General features: G+C 58.3%; 1 protein-coding gene across 1 annotated transcript in view; it reads left to right on the top strand.

The window, feature by feature from the left end:
- The window catches only part of LOC105470977 (mucin 4, cell surface associated), a 62,595-nt gene that overhangs the window by 31,622 nt on the left and 17,840 nt on the right, over positions 1-13,133 (top strand). The window contains 10 exon segments of the mRNA XM_071090544.1: positions 1,708-1,846; positions 3,288-3,421; positions 4,542-4,706; positions 5,581-5,736; positions 6,800-6,930; positions 9,316-9,404; positions 10,572-10,751; positions 10,922-11,047; positions 11,832-11,951; positions 12,533-12,741. Coding sequence (XP_070946645.1) covers positions 1,708-1,846; positions 3,288-3,421; positions 4,542-4,706; positions 5,581-5,736; positions 6,800-6,930; positions 9,316-9,404; positions 10,572-10,751; positions 10,922-11,047; positions 11,832-11,951; positions 12,533-12,741 — 1,449 coding nt within the window.

Here is a 13,133-nt window from a genome sequence, read left to right as displayed (position 1 = left end):
TCCACCACAGCGACGTCCACACCCCCAATGACCTCCCAGACCACCACCTCCGGCACAGCCACATCCACAGCCCCGACCACCTCCCAGACCGCCACCTCCGTCACAGCCACGTCCACACCCCCGACCACCTCTCAGACCGCCACCTCCACCACAGCCACGTCCACACCCCTGACGACCTCCCAGACCGCCACCTCCGTCACAGCCACGTCCACACCCCTGACCAACTCTCAGACTGCAACCTCTGCCACAGCCATGTCCACACCCCCAACCACCTCTCAGATTGACACCTCCACCACAGCGACATCCACACCCCCAACAACCTCTCAGACCACCACAGACACATTCACATCCACATCCCCAACCACCTCTAAGACCGCCACTGCTGCCACAGCCACATCGACATCCACACCCCCAACCACCTCACAGACCGCCACCTCCGCCACAGCCATGTCCACACCCCCAACGACCTCCCAGACTGCCACCTCCACCACAGCCACGTCCACACCCCCGACCACCTCTCAGATCGCCACCTCCGCCACAGCCACGTCCACACCCCCGGCCACCTCTCAGACCGCCACAGCCACAGCCACATCCACATCCCCAGCCACCTCTAAGACCGCCACTTCTGCCACAGCCACATCCACATCCACACCCCCAACCACCTCTCAGACCGCCATGGCTGCCACAGCCATGTCCACACCCCCAACGACCTCCCAGACTGCCACCTCTGCCACAACCACATCCGCACCCCCGACCACCTCCCAGACCACTACCTCTGCCACTGCCACGTCCACACCCCCAACAACCTCTCAGACCGCCACAGCCCCAGCCACATCCACACCCCCAACCACCTCTCAGACCGCCACCTCCACCACAGCCACGTCCACACCCCCGACCACCTCCCAGACCGCCACTTCCGCCATAGCCACATCCACACCCCCGACAACCTCCCAGACCGCCACCTCCGCCACAGCCACGTCCACACCCCCGACCACCTCCCAGACTGCCACCTCCGCCATAGCCACATCCACACCCCCGACCACCTCCCAGACCGCCACCTCCGCCACAGCCACGTCCACACCCCCGACCACCTCCCAGACTGCCACCTCCGCCACAGCGACATCCACACCCCCAACGACCTCCCAGACTGCCACCTCTGCCACAACCACATCCGCACCCCCGGCCACCTCCCAGACCACTACCTCTGCCACTGCCACATCCACACCCCCAACAACCTCCCAGACCGCCACAGCCACAGCCACATCCACACCCCCAACCACATCTAAGACCACCACTTCTGCCACAGCCACATCCACACCCTCAACAACCTCTCAGACCTCCACCTCCGCCACAGACACATCCCTACTCCCAACCACCTCCCAGACCGCCACCTCCGCCACAGCCACATCCACACCCCCGACCACCTCTCAGACCGCCACCTCCACCGCAGTGACATCCACACCCCCAACAACCTCTCAGACCGCCACATCCACATCCATACCCCCAACCACCTCTCAGACCGCCACCTCCTCCACAGCCACGTCCACACCCCCAACGACCTCCCAGACCACCACCTCCGCCACAGCCACATCCACACCCCCGACGACCTCCCAGACCGCCATAGCTACAGCAACATCCACACCCCCAACCACCTTTCAGACCGCCACCTCCGCCACAGCCACATCCATACTCCCAACCACCTCTCAGACCGCCACCTCTGCCACAGCCCCCTCACCACCCCTGACCACCTCCCAGGCCTCCACCTCCGCCACTCCCAGCACTGCCACGCACAGCCACTCCACAGCTGCCCCCGCCCTCGTCCCCGTCCCCGTCCCGCCTGAGAAAGGTGAGTGAGGCCGTACAGGTGAGACTTGTGCGTTTTGGGCGGTGACATAACTGATGGCTCCCTCTCAGCCTGCTTCCCACAGTCTCTGCTCTTTTGGGTCAGCAAGGCCTTAGTGAGGACAGGGACACAGCATCGGAGTCGCTGCTGAGGGCTGGCTTTGTGCATGGCACTGGGCCAGGGGCTGGAGACAGAGAAATGACCCTGGTGCCATTCAGCAAGGGACAGATGGACTGTCTGGTAGAGGCGGTTAGAGGACTCATGCCAGGGTCTAAGCACACACAATGGAAAGCCCTAAGGAAGGCAGAGCCGGGGGATGGAGAGCACCCCGGGTAGGGAGGAGGGGCAGGGAGGAGGGCGGAAACAGCTGGAACAAGTGTGGAAGGTATGGCCGTGGAAAGTGGACCCGGTGCTGCATGGGGAGTGGATCCCTGAATCATTTGGGGTAGCTGAAAATGAGAACAAGAGGAGCAAAAAGTGCGGCCAGCATGCAATCCTGTAGGTAAGGAGAGCCAGGGAGGACTGTTTTGCATTGTACAAATGACATTTAACAAGTGGTGCCTGCAGTGGCCAGATGTGCAGGCAGCGACGAGGCCAGGAGAGCCTACAGGATTCCAAGCAGGACCAGGGGAGGGCCCCAAGGAGTCGGCAGCTGCGAGAATTATTTGGGACAAGGTTTCTCAAACCGGAGCCCAAGAACCTCTAGGGAGTCCTAGGTTAAATTCGAGGAGTCTTCAAGTTTAACCGGAGAAAGGCCATCTTAGGAAGCAAGTCTCATTCCCTGAAAAGGATTCTGCAGTCACGAATCTTCACTGCCCTGGACTTTTGTCATTTTTTTTTTTTTTTTTTGAAACGGAGGGTTGCTCTTGTCGCCCAGGCTGGAGTGCAGTGGAGCAATCTTGGCTCACTGAAACCTCCACCTCCCGGGTTCAAGCGATTCTCCTGCCTCAGCCTCCCGAGTAGCTGGGATTACAGGCATGCGCCGCCACACCAGGCTAGTTTTTGTATTTTTAGTAGAGACGAGGTTTCTCCATGTTGGTCAGGCTGGTCTCGAACTCCTGACCTCATGATCCACCTGCCTCGGCCTCCCAAAGTTCTGGAATTACAGGCGAGAGCCACCGCGTCCAGCATGGACGTTTGTCATTTAACTCTGAAAAGGATTGGGACTACCTAAGAGATGGCGAATCGTTTGCTGGTATTCTGCCAGCAGGACCTGTTTTTCTCCGAGCTGGGGAAGGATGAGAGGCGCAGTTCGGGAGTAAAATAACCACATGCGTTCAGTGTGGGTGGAGAGGGAGCCACAAGAGCCCTTGCTGGCTGCCTCTGGGGCCCTCGGGGAACGGGGCAGGTGCGCGCAGCGCGCGGGGAGGGCTCTGGGATCCCTTTCGGCCCTAAAGAAGGCCCAGGCCCCCTCGGACGTCCTGCTCGTCTTTGTCCTGGCCAGGAGCTTCCCTCCTCCCCTACGGGGCCGGCGCCGGGGACCTGGAGTTCGTCAGGAGGACCGTGGACTTCACCTCCCCGCTCTTCAGGCCCGCGACTGGCTTCCCCCTCGGCTCCTCGCTGCGCGATTCCCTCTACGTGAGTCCCGGCAGCGGCCTCGGCTCCATGGGCCGCTTCTCTCCCCAGCTTCGAGACAACCCAGAGGAAGCAGGAGTGGAGGCAGCCTCGGCGGGGCCCCTCGTGCGCCCCACAGCCCCCTTAATGTCAGGCCTCTGCCGAGGAACACGGGGCGCCAGGCGAGGGCGGACGCCTGCTGGGCCCAGCGCTGCTCTGCGCGGCCTTCCCCGGAGCAAAACGCTGCGCTTGGGAAACGGAGCTGTTCCCGCCGTGCCCGCGTTCTGGCATTAGTCTCTGGCCCCCCGGTCCCTGTCCCCTGGAGGAGTTGGAGGGGCCGTCCTGGCTCCCGCGGCCCTCAGGGGGAGGCTGTGGGACGCACCATGAGAGGGCGACTCAGCAATGGTGAGGTGTCTACACCTGCTGAGCCATGGAGAGAGATTTCCACCCGAGCGATGGAGAGAGGGTGTCTACACCCCCGAGCGATGGAGAGAGGGTGTCTACAGCCCCAAGCGATGGAGAGAGGGTGTCTATAGCCCTGAGTGATGGAGAGAGGGCTCCACCCCCTTAGTGATGGAGAGAGGGTGTCTACACCCCCGAGTGATGGAGAGGGTGTCTATACCCCCTGAGTTATGGAGAGAGGGTGTCTACACCCCTTAGTGATGGAGAGAGGTTGTCTACACCGCTGAGTGATGGAGACAGGGCTCCACCCCCTGAGTGATGGAGATAGGCTGTCTACACTTGTGACTGATGGAGAGAGAGTGTCTACACTCCTGAGTGATGGAGAGCAGAGTTTCCATCTCCTGAGCCCCACATGATGTGTCACAAGCTTCAGGATGGGGCCCAGGGGACTGGCCAAGAGGGATGTGTCTGTGATTGGCTGGTCCACAGCCGGGGATCTGCAGTGAAACAGGACCAAGCCGACCACCCAAGGACCCAAGGGATGCCTTAAGGGTGGAGTATTCTGTGAGATTATACGGAAAGGGCTCTCCCAAAGCCAGGACACAGGAGGTGACTTCCCGGGGTTGTTAGCACCTCTAAAGCTCTACCCTTGGGGATCACGCTTCTGTGGAGCTGGACCAAGGCTGGGACTTTCCTCCCCACCTTCCTCCCTGAATGGTAACCACAAAACCTGTGTGCTTAGTTCACAGACAATGGCCAGATCATCTTCCCAGAGTCAGACTACCAGATTTTCTCCTATCCCAACCCACTCCCAACAGGCTTCACAGGCTGGGACCCTGTGGCCCTGGTGGCTCCGTTCTGGGACGATGCTGACTTCTCCACTGGTCAGGGGACCATATTTTATCAGGTGAGACTTTCAAAGCCTGGCAGTCAGGATCCCGCAGCAGGGGAGAAAAAGAGCTGTGTGGAAGGCATTGCCAGAGTCGCTGCTGTGACAGCCCCTGCAGCAGGGGACTGAGGCTTAAGTATGGGTGTGGGAGGAAGCTGGCAAGGGATATTAAGCTGACTCAGGAATACCCCAACCCAACCATGAAACTGACCAGGAATACCCCAACCCAACCATGAGACTGACCAGGAATACCCCAACCCAACCATGAGACTGACCAGGAATACCCCAACCCAACCATGAGAAGACCTGCAGGTGATGGGGATGGGAGCTGACAATTCAGCCTTTGATTGTAAAATCAGGCTGTAGGGGGTCTATCCTAACAAGAGTGAGTCAAGAGGGCCTGTCCTGTGCTCCTGGACTGGGTGGATAACTCCAATTAGAGGAAGCACGTGATGAAAGCTACTGCAGGAAGTGTGGACCATGTGCCTGCCATGGACGAAGTGTGGACTGTGCCCCTGCCATGGACAGGGCAGTGTGGAGGCTCCAAGAGGGAGAGTCTCATGCCTGTTCTCAAGGAGCTGCAGATTAGGCATGGGGAGGTAAAAGTGGGCCTGAGTGGCTTTGCTCTCTGGGCCAGTTTGAGCTAAGAGACGCTTGAGTTCAAGTCCAGAGGTCTTGGACGTCTGGGCCAGGACTCTGCATTCTGCACACTGCAGGCCTTCCTGCAGCCCGAGTTTGAATTGAACTTCACGTCAGAAGAGCTCACGGCAAAAATGCAGGCCTGGGACAGGGGAGGGCAGGCCATGTGGGTGGGTCCCCACGCAGAAAGTGGGGGTCCATGTGCGGGAGTGGGACCCTCGTTGGCTTGTTCTCATCTGCCCTCCTTTCCTAGGAATACGAGACGCTCTATGGTGAACGCAGCCTGCCAGTCCTGCAGGCCGAGTCTTGGATTAGAAAGATCACAAACAATGGCGGCTTCAAGGCCAGGTGGACCCTAAAGGTCACATGGGTCAATGCCCACGCTTATCCTGCCCAGTGGACCCTCGGGGTGAGTAGACCCGTGGGCAGCTCCCAGGGAGCCATCTGGGAGTCAGACATCCTAGAATCCTAGGCAGGGGCTACTCTTCCAAAATCCTCTCTGGCTCTAGGAAAGATTGCTAATTATAGCAAGCCCACCCACTGCCACCCCCGCTGCTCCCACTGCTGGCGGAGCACTCACTGTGGGCCCGGCCGGCCTCAGCCCTTTGCCTACTTGACCTCACTGCAGCCCAGCAAACCAGATATTATTAGGTTGAAACATAGCAAGTGGCATTTTTGTAAGTCAAAAATGTCTGGCTATTGGGAATTTCATGTGGCTCAACTAGGTATTCTGATCCACATTTTACAGATGAGGAAGACAATGGTTAGAGAGGTTAAGTAACTTGCTCAAAGTCATGCCACTGCAAATGGCAACGCCAGGCCTGCAGTGGAGCTTCTTCTGACTCCAGCCTCTGGCCATTAAGCATGGGCTCATCCAACGGGCATGGGGCACACCACACCATCTCCTCTGTCCTCCCTCCGAGGACCCACTCTTGTAGTCACCAAGTTCTTCCTTATGTCTGATCTAAAGTCACTCATTTCTTCATTCACTTGACAAAAGTTCACTGGTCACCTACTGTGGACAACGTGTGCGCCTTCAGTGAACCCCAGTGTCATCCATGCTGTTCAGGTGGAGGGGACAATTTGGACAATGTCCTTAAATATCCGCGAGGGAGCTAACAAAGCCTCCTCTCTAGCTCTCTGGTATCTTGGCTGATCTCTCAGGTTCTGGTAGCTTTCTCTTACAAACACTCATCTAACTGAATTATAACCCAGAACCCTTTATCTCCCTTCCTGGAAGAAAGTCACCAAAAGGCAAATCCACTGTGGTAAGTGTGTTCACACCCAGGGTGAAAGCTGCCCTCATTGACCCAAAACTTGCCAGCATTTTGGGCCCATGCCTTTGCTGTGGGCAGACCAGGAACAGGTGCTGTACATGTCCAGGCAGGGCTGTGGGACGGGCGGGGGGACATAAGAGAGGAGACCCCGGATCTCTCACGGGCATCCCTGTGTTTTCTTCCACCCACCCCCAGAGCAACACCTACCAGGCCATCCTCTCCACAGACGGGAGCAGGTCCTATGCCCTGTTTCTCTACCAGAGCGGTGGGATGCAGTGGGACGTGGCCCAGCGCTCAGGCAACCTCGTGCTCATGGGCTTCTCCAGGTAGGATGGGAGGGGTTGTCAGCACTGAGCAGATGGCAGGGAGGGTGCAGAGTGGGGTTTCACTGCACACACACTCCCACCCTGGGCAAGATGTGAACCCTCCTGGCTGGTGCTTCTGACTCACGCTGACTCCAGCTCCCGCTGGGGCCGGGCATCTGGCTGCTTCCCACGACAAGAACACCCATTTGTCCACCACGCCCTCTCCCATCCCAGTCCCTGTGCGTTGTAATAATTCCCAGAGCTTTGGCTTCCCTGATTTCCACTACATTAGCTGGCCTCTCTTACCTTCTCAAATATCATGATAATAACAGCCAAGACTGATGACACTAACACTTCACGTACATTATTGCATGTCATGATCACAACCACCCCATGAGGCGGATACGATTTATCATCCCCACTCTACAGATCAGGAAACTGAGATACAAATAGACTGACAATTTGCCTAAAGTCCCAGAGCTGGGAAGTGGCAATGTGATTTGAACCCAGACATCTGAGGCTAGAATCTGCCTTCCCGACTTCCTGAGAATTCCAGGGGGCACCAAAAGCTTATAAGGAGCTGGTGGTGAAGGGAGAGAGGAGGCACGGGGCTGTGGGCGGTTGAAATATGGATTTCCGTGTGTGGGAGGCCGTCTCCGATGCAACAGTGCACCGTCTCTGTCCCATATGCTGGTGTGTGGCAATCAGTGCAAAGGCCACATGTCTTGTTCTTCACTTGATCTTAGCCAAAAGGCCGAGAAGCGATGTCTTTTGTCCTTGATAATTGCTGCAAATGGTCTTCTCCTACACTGAGTGTGCTCAGGTTACCCCTTTGATTACACTGCTTTCACTGGTTACTTGGTGTGCTGTGAAGGTGAAAGGAGGGGAATTACCCAACTGCCTAGGAATTTCACATGGTCCAAGTACACCCAAGGAAGGTGTCACACAGGGGTGCGTCATCCTGCTTGTGTCAGGGAGGAGGAAAAGCCCAAGAGTCCCCACTCTGCAGCAGGCACCCAGGATGGGGCTACAGGCCGCCGCTCCAGGCTTCTCTCCTTCCTGAGCATGCTCGGACCCCACACCTGCAGATGGTGATGGCCATAGTGGTGGTCGTGGTGGCGATGGTGGTAGTGTTGGTGGTGGTGGCGGTGATGATAGGGTTGGTGTTGATGGTGGTGCTGATAGTGGTGGGGGTGGAAGTGGTGATGGTGGTAGTGGTGGTGATGGTGGTGATTTTGGTGGTAGTGTTGGCAGTGGTGGTGGTGGCAGTGGTGGTGGCGATGGTGATAGTGTTGGTGTTGGTGGTAGTGCTGATGGTGGTAGTGTTGGTGGTGGTGGTGGAAGTGGTGATGGTGGTAATGGTGGTGATGGTGGCGATGGTGGTAGTGTTGGTGTTGGTGGTGGTGGCGGTGGTGGTGGTGGTATTGGTGTTGGTGGTGGTGCTGATGGTGGTAGTGCTGGTGGTGGCGGTGGTGGTGGTGGCAATGGTGGTAGTGGTGGTGGTGGCGATGGTGGTAGTGTTGGCGGTGGTGGAGGCAGTGGTGGTGGTGGCGATGGTGGTAGTGTTGGTGGTGGTGGAGGCGGTGGTGGTGGTGGTGGTGATGGTGGTGGTGGTGGTGGTGATGGTGGTGGTGGTGGAAGTGGTGATGGTGGTAGTGGTGGTAGTGGTGATGGTGGTGGTGGAGGTGGTGATGGTGGCAGTGTTGGTGGTGGTGGTGGTGGTGATGGTAGTAGTGTTGGTGGTGGTGGTGGTGGTGGTGGAGGTGGTGATGGTGGTAGCGTTGGTGTTGGTGGTGGTGACAGCAGTGGAAGCACCTGTTGTATCGAGGCCTCACTCAGTTCTGAGGGATTCGCAGATGTTACTGCATTGAATCCTCACCGTACAGCTAGGTCGTGCTACTTTAATCCCTTTTACACAGATGTGAAAACTAAGAACCAGAGAGGGTCAGTAAGTTGTCCGTGGTCACCAAGCTAGTAAGTGTGGGGATCAGCAGTTGAATCCGTCACTGCCTAACTCCAGAAACTGGCTCTTAACCATCACAATACACTGTCCCTAGAGTCTGTCCCGCTCCAAACCCTCTGCCTGTTGAAGGGAAACAAACAGAAATGAGGCCTGAACTCTGTTGTTTTCACGCCCCTGTCTCGTGACCAAGCAGACCTGCCAGTTTCTTGCAGAAGCGGAATTGGTTAGAGCCTCCTACCTCTGCCCATCCATCTTGTCCCCTCTGCTGCTCAGTGCTGGGGCTCGACAATGGGGGTTGGCTGACCCACTGCCCCACTGACCCACTGCCCGCCTAGCTGGCTGACCAGCTGCTGACCGGCCAGCGGGATGAATGGACGCCTTGCAACCGCGAGGCAAGAGCCTGTGCATAACGGAGGCCTGAGAGAGTCTCTCCTTCCCTGCAGTGGAGATGGCTATTTCGAAAACAGCCCACTGATGTCCCAGCCAGTGTGGGAGAAGTATCGCCCTGATAGATTCCTGAATTCCAGCTCAGGTAAAAGTGCCACCTTATCACCCCTGAGCTGGTCTCAAGCCCTCATGTGTCCTCCAGCCCACACACCACCGCAGTCCTAGAGGGCCGCTCCCTAACGTCACCACCGTCCTGAAGGGCCTCCCCTGCACAGTCCAACCTCCTACAGGTCTAGGTGGGATGTGGCACCGCCCAGGGGGCCGCTGGTACCTCCTGCACCCCTGGACACAGCACAGTCTCAGAGGGGGCTACATCTTCTCCCTCAGATGAACCAACCCAAGAGGGCTCTCAGGGGGGCCCAGATCCCAGAAGTGAGGACAGGGTCTTGTGGGAGGTGAGATTTGAATGGGCAGTTCAGACAATTCTCCAAGTGTCCTGCCCAGAGCAGGAATGAGAACCCAGGTGAGATCCTTTAAGAAAATCTACCGGCCGGGGTGCGGTGGCTCACGCCTGTGATCCCAGCACTTTGGGAGGCCGAGGTGGGTGGATCACCTGAGGTCAGGAGTTTGAGACCAGCCTGGGCAACATGGTGAAACTCTGTCTCTACTAAATACACAAAAATTAGCCAGGCATTGTAGCGCACACCTGTAATTCCAGCTACTCGAAAGGCTGAGGCAGGAGAATCGTTTGAACCCGGGAGGTGGAGGTTGCAGCGAGCCGAGATCGCTCCACTGCACTCCCGCCTGGGTGACAGAGCGAGACTCCATCTCAGAAAGAGAGAATCTACGAAGGAGAAGCTGACATTCATCATCATCATTTACTGGGCACCTGCTGTGTGCTGGACACTGTGCTAACAGCCAGAAACATTTTAAAACGGAAAAAGATCAACTATGTTTACTCTCAAAGAGCTTTCATGTGGGTAGAAAGACAAGTGTCAAGAGGCAGACGATGACGCCTTCTCCGACTCAGTCCAGAGGCCCCAGTGGGAAAGAAACAATAGTTTCCAAAATGTGATAGGATAAAGGACAGTTTAGCCTTAGAACCCAGCCATGTGAATTGTGAAGTATAAATCCAGTTCTATTTGTTCTGTGGCAACCACTTTTGGTAAAGAAACAGACGCTAAGTCAAGCAATGGGCTTTGGGGGAGGAATCCTTGCCCACCTGACGTGGGCCCTTTTTCCCTCCCCATCCCCGGACCCCAGGCCTAGGCCCTGGATAAGCCCTTTCTCTCTCCCCATCTCCTGACCCCAGGCCTCCGAGGGCTGCAGTTCTACAGGCTACACCGGGAAGAAAGGCCTAACTACCGTCTCGAGTGCCTGCAGTGGCTGAAGAGCCAGCCTCAGTGGCCCAGCTGGGGCTGGAACCAGGTCTCCTGCCCTTGTTCCTGGCAGCAGGGACGATGGGACTTACGATTCCAACCCGTCAGCATAGGTGACACCACCTTCCCGCCCCCCACAAGCTCACCCACCACCCTCTCTGCTCGCGCCCTCAGCCTCCCGCCCTCTCTGCTCGCGCCCTCTTCCCAGAAACAGCCCCTGCTTGTTCCCGCCCTGCCCCTGGCATCCCCGGCCTGGGCCTGAGTGGGACTGGACTTGTTTCAGGTCTCTTGGGCCTCGGCAGCAGGCAGCTCTGCAGCTTCACGTCCTGGCGAGGAGGCGTGTGCTGCAGCTACGGGCCGTGGGGAGAGTTTCGTGAAGGCTGGCACGTGCAGCGTCCCTGGCAGTTCGGTGCGTGAGTCCTTGGAGATCTCAACCCCACCTTCCCAGCCAAGCAGGGGACCCTCAGCATGAAGCCTCTTGTCCTCATTCCTTCCCAGACCCTTCCCCTCTCTGGGCCTCCGTTTCCTGATCTGGTAACATTAGGAAGCTTCCAACATCCCCACCAGCGGACATTCGGGGATGTGTGAGCTGAGTGCCTCTTTGCCCATCTCCGTACCTGGCTCCGCATCCCTAGGCCAGAGTGGGGCCATCTCTCCAGGCAAGAAGAGAGCACCTAGGCTGACCCTGTCCCTGTAGACCCGGATGAGCAGGATGTTTGGGGGAAGACTGAGAATCAGCTCCCGCAGAGACCCTCCAAGGGAGCTGCAGAGCACAGGGGCCTGGGTCACGTGGTCTGTGTCCTCCCGTTCTCTCCCCTGTCCCTTGGCAGTTTCCACAGTTCCCTGACTGTCAGCCATGCCCTCCCCACTCCCATTATGTTGAGAGTGTCAGTACTTGGCTGTCCACCCTCAGGACAGGAAATCTGCTTATCCCCTACCATGCACCCTGCTGCACAGTGGCCCCAGTGCCTGAAAAAGAGACAGTACCCTGTCCACTGCCCAGGGCCACGAGAGGGCCGTGCTGGATTCCAAAGCCATGCTCTTGCCACCAACACCACCCCGTCCTACCCAGCTCTCCACCGACACTGCCCTGCCCTGCCACCAAGCTCTCCACTGACCCCGCCCTGCCACCCAGCTCTCCGGCTGGGTCCTCCAGGTCCTCAGCCTCCCCGACTCACTGCTCCTCTCTGCAGCCCCGGAACTGGAACCGCAGAACTGGTGCTGCCTCTGGAATGACAAGCCCTACCTCTGTGCCCTGTACCAGCAGAGGCGGCCCCGCGTGGGCTGTGCTACATACAGACCCCCACGGCCTGGTGAGCCTCAGGGCCCAGGCCCAGGCAGAGCCTCTGGGGAGGGGGAGCTTCTGGGCTTCCAGGAGGTGGCATCTGGATGAGGAGTAGGGGCAGAGCTGTGGCCACAAGGGAAGATGGAGATGACGCCAGTGATGGGCGGACGGCCAGTGGAGGGGCTTTGTACCTGGTGTTGGGGAAGGAGTGAGAATAGTGGGGCACAAAAGTGCAAGGAGCCTTGAGGGGAGGAATCTGTGCTCCGTGAACATCTCCCCTGCTGAGTCCACCTGGACAAGTGTCCCCCCTGACTACAGTGAGGAATCCCAGCCCCGAGTCCACCTGACAGGTGCCCCCCCAACTATAATGAGGAATCTCAGCCCCAAGTCCTCCTGACAGGTGTCCCCCACTGCCCGGCCCCCGACTGTAGTGAGGAATCTCAGCCCTGAGTCCTCCTGACAGGTGCCTCCCTGACTATAGTGAGGAATCCCAGCCCTGAGTCCACCTGACAGGTGCCCCCCGGACTGCAGTGAGGAATCTCAGCCGGGCACTTGGTTTGTCATGCTGAGGCGGCATCTCTGCTGAGGCGGCATCTCTTTTTTCCCCAGCCTGGATGTTCGGGGACCCCCACATCACCACCTTGGATGGTGTCAGTTACACCTTCAATGGGCTGGGGGACTTCCTGCTGGTCGGGGCCCAGGACGGGAACTCCTCCTTCCTGCTGCAGGGCCGCACGGCCCAGACTGGCTCAGCCCAGGCCACCAACTTCATCGCCTTTGCGGCTCAGTACCGCTCTGGCAGCCTGGGCCCCGTGACGGTGAGTGAGGGGCGCGGGGACCTCCCTGCATGGCATCCACAGGGACCTTCAGCCACACACTGAGGCTGAGGAGAAGGAAGACAGCGAAGAAGAGGAAGCCGGGCAGGAGGGAGGGAGCCACACCCCATCCGCGCAGCTGTCCCGGAGTAAATGGTGCGGATGGGGGATTACGGCTCTGGCGCCACGGTTTCCCAGCTGTTTGGCTTCGAAGAAACTACTTAACTTGGTTTTCTCCTGGTAAGAACGGGGATAACATGACTTGCCTCACGGGCTGTTGTGAGAGCTAAAGGGGCTCATCCGAAAACCATGCCTGGCCCTGCGGAGCACACGGTAGACGGGGCTGGCGTCACTCGGGCCGCGGCCGCCAGCGCCTTCCTCCGGGCCCAGGGCGC

The sequence above is a fragment of the Macaca nemestrina genome, chromosome 2 (genome assembly GCF_043159975.1).
Source record: "Macaca nemestrina isolate mMacNem1 chromosome 2, mMacNem.hap1, whole genome shotgun sequence".
NCBI lineage: Eukaryota > Metazoa > Chordata > Mammalia > Primates > Cercopithecidae > Macaca > Macaca nemestrina.
Note: the sequence above shows the minus strand (reverse complement) of the source record. Positions and strands in the feature narration are given on the sequence as shown.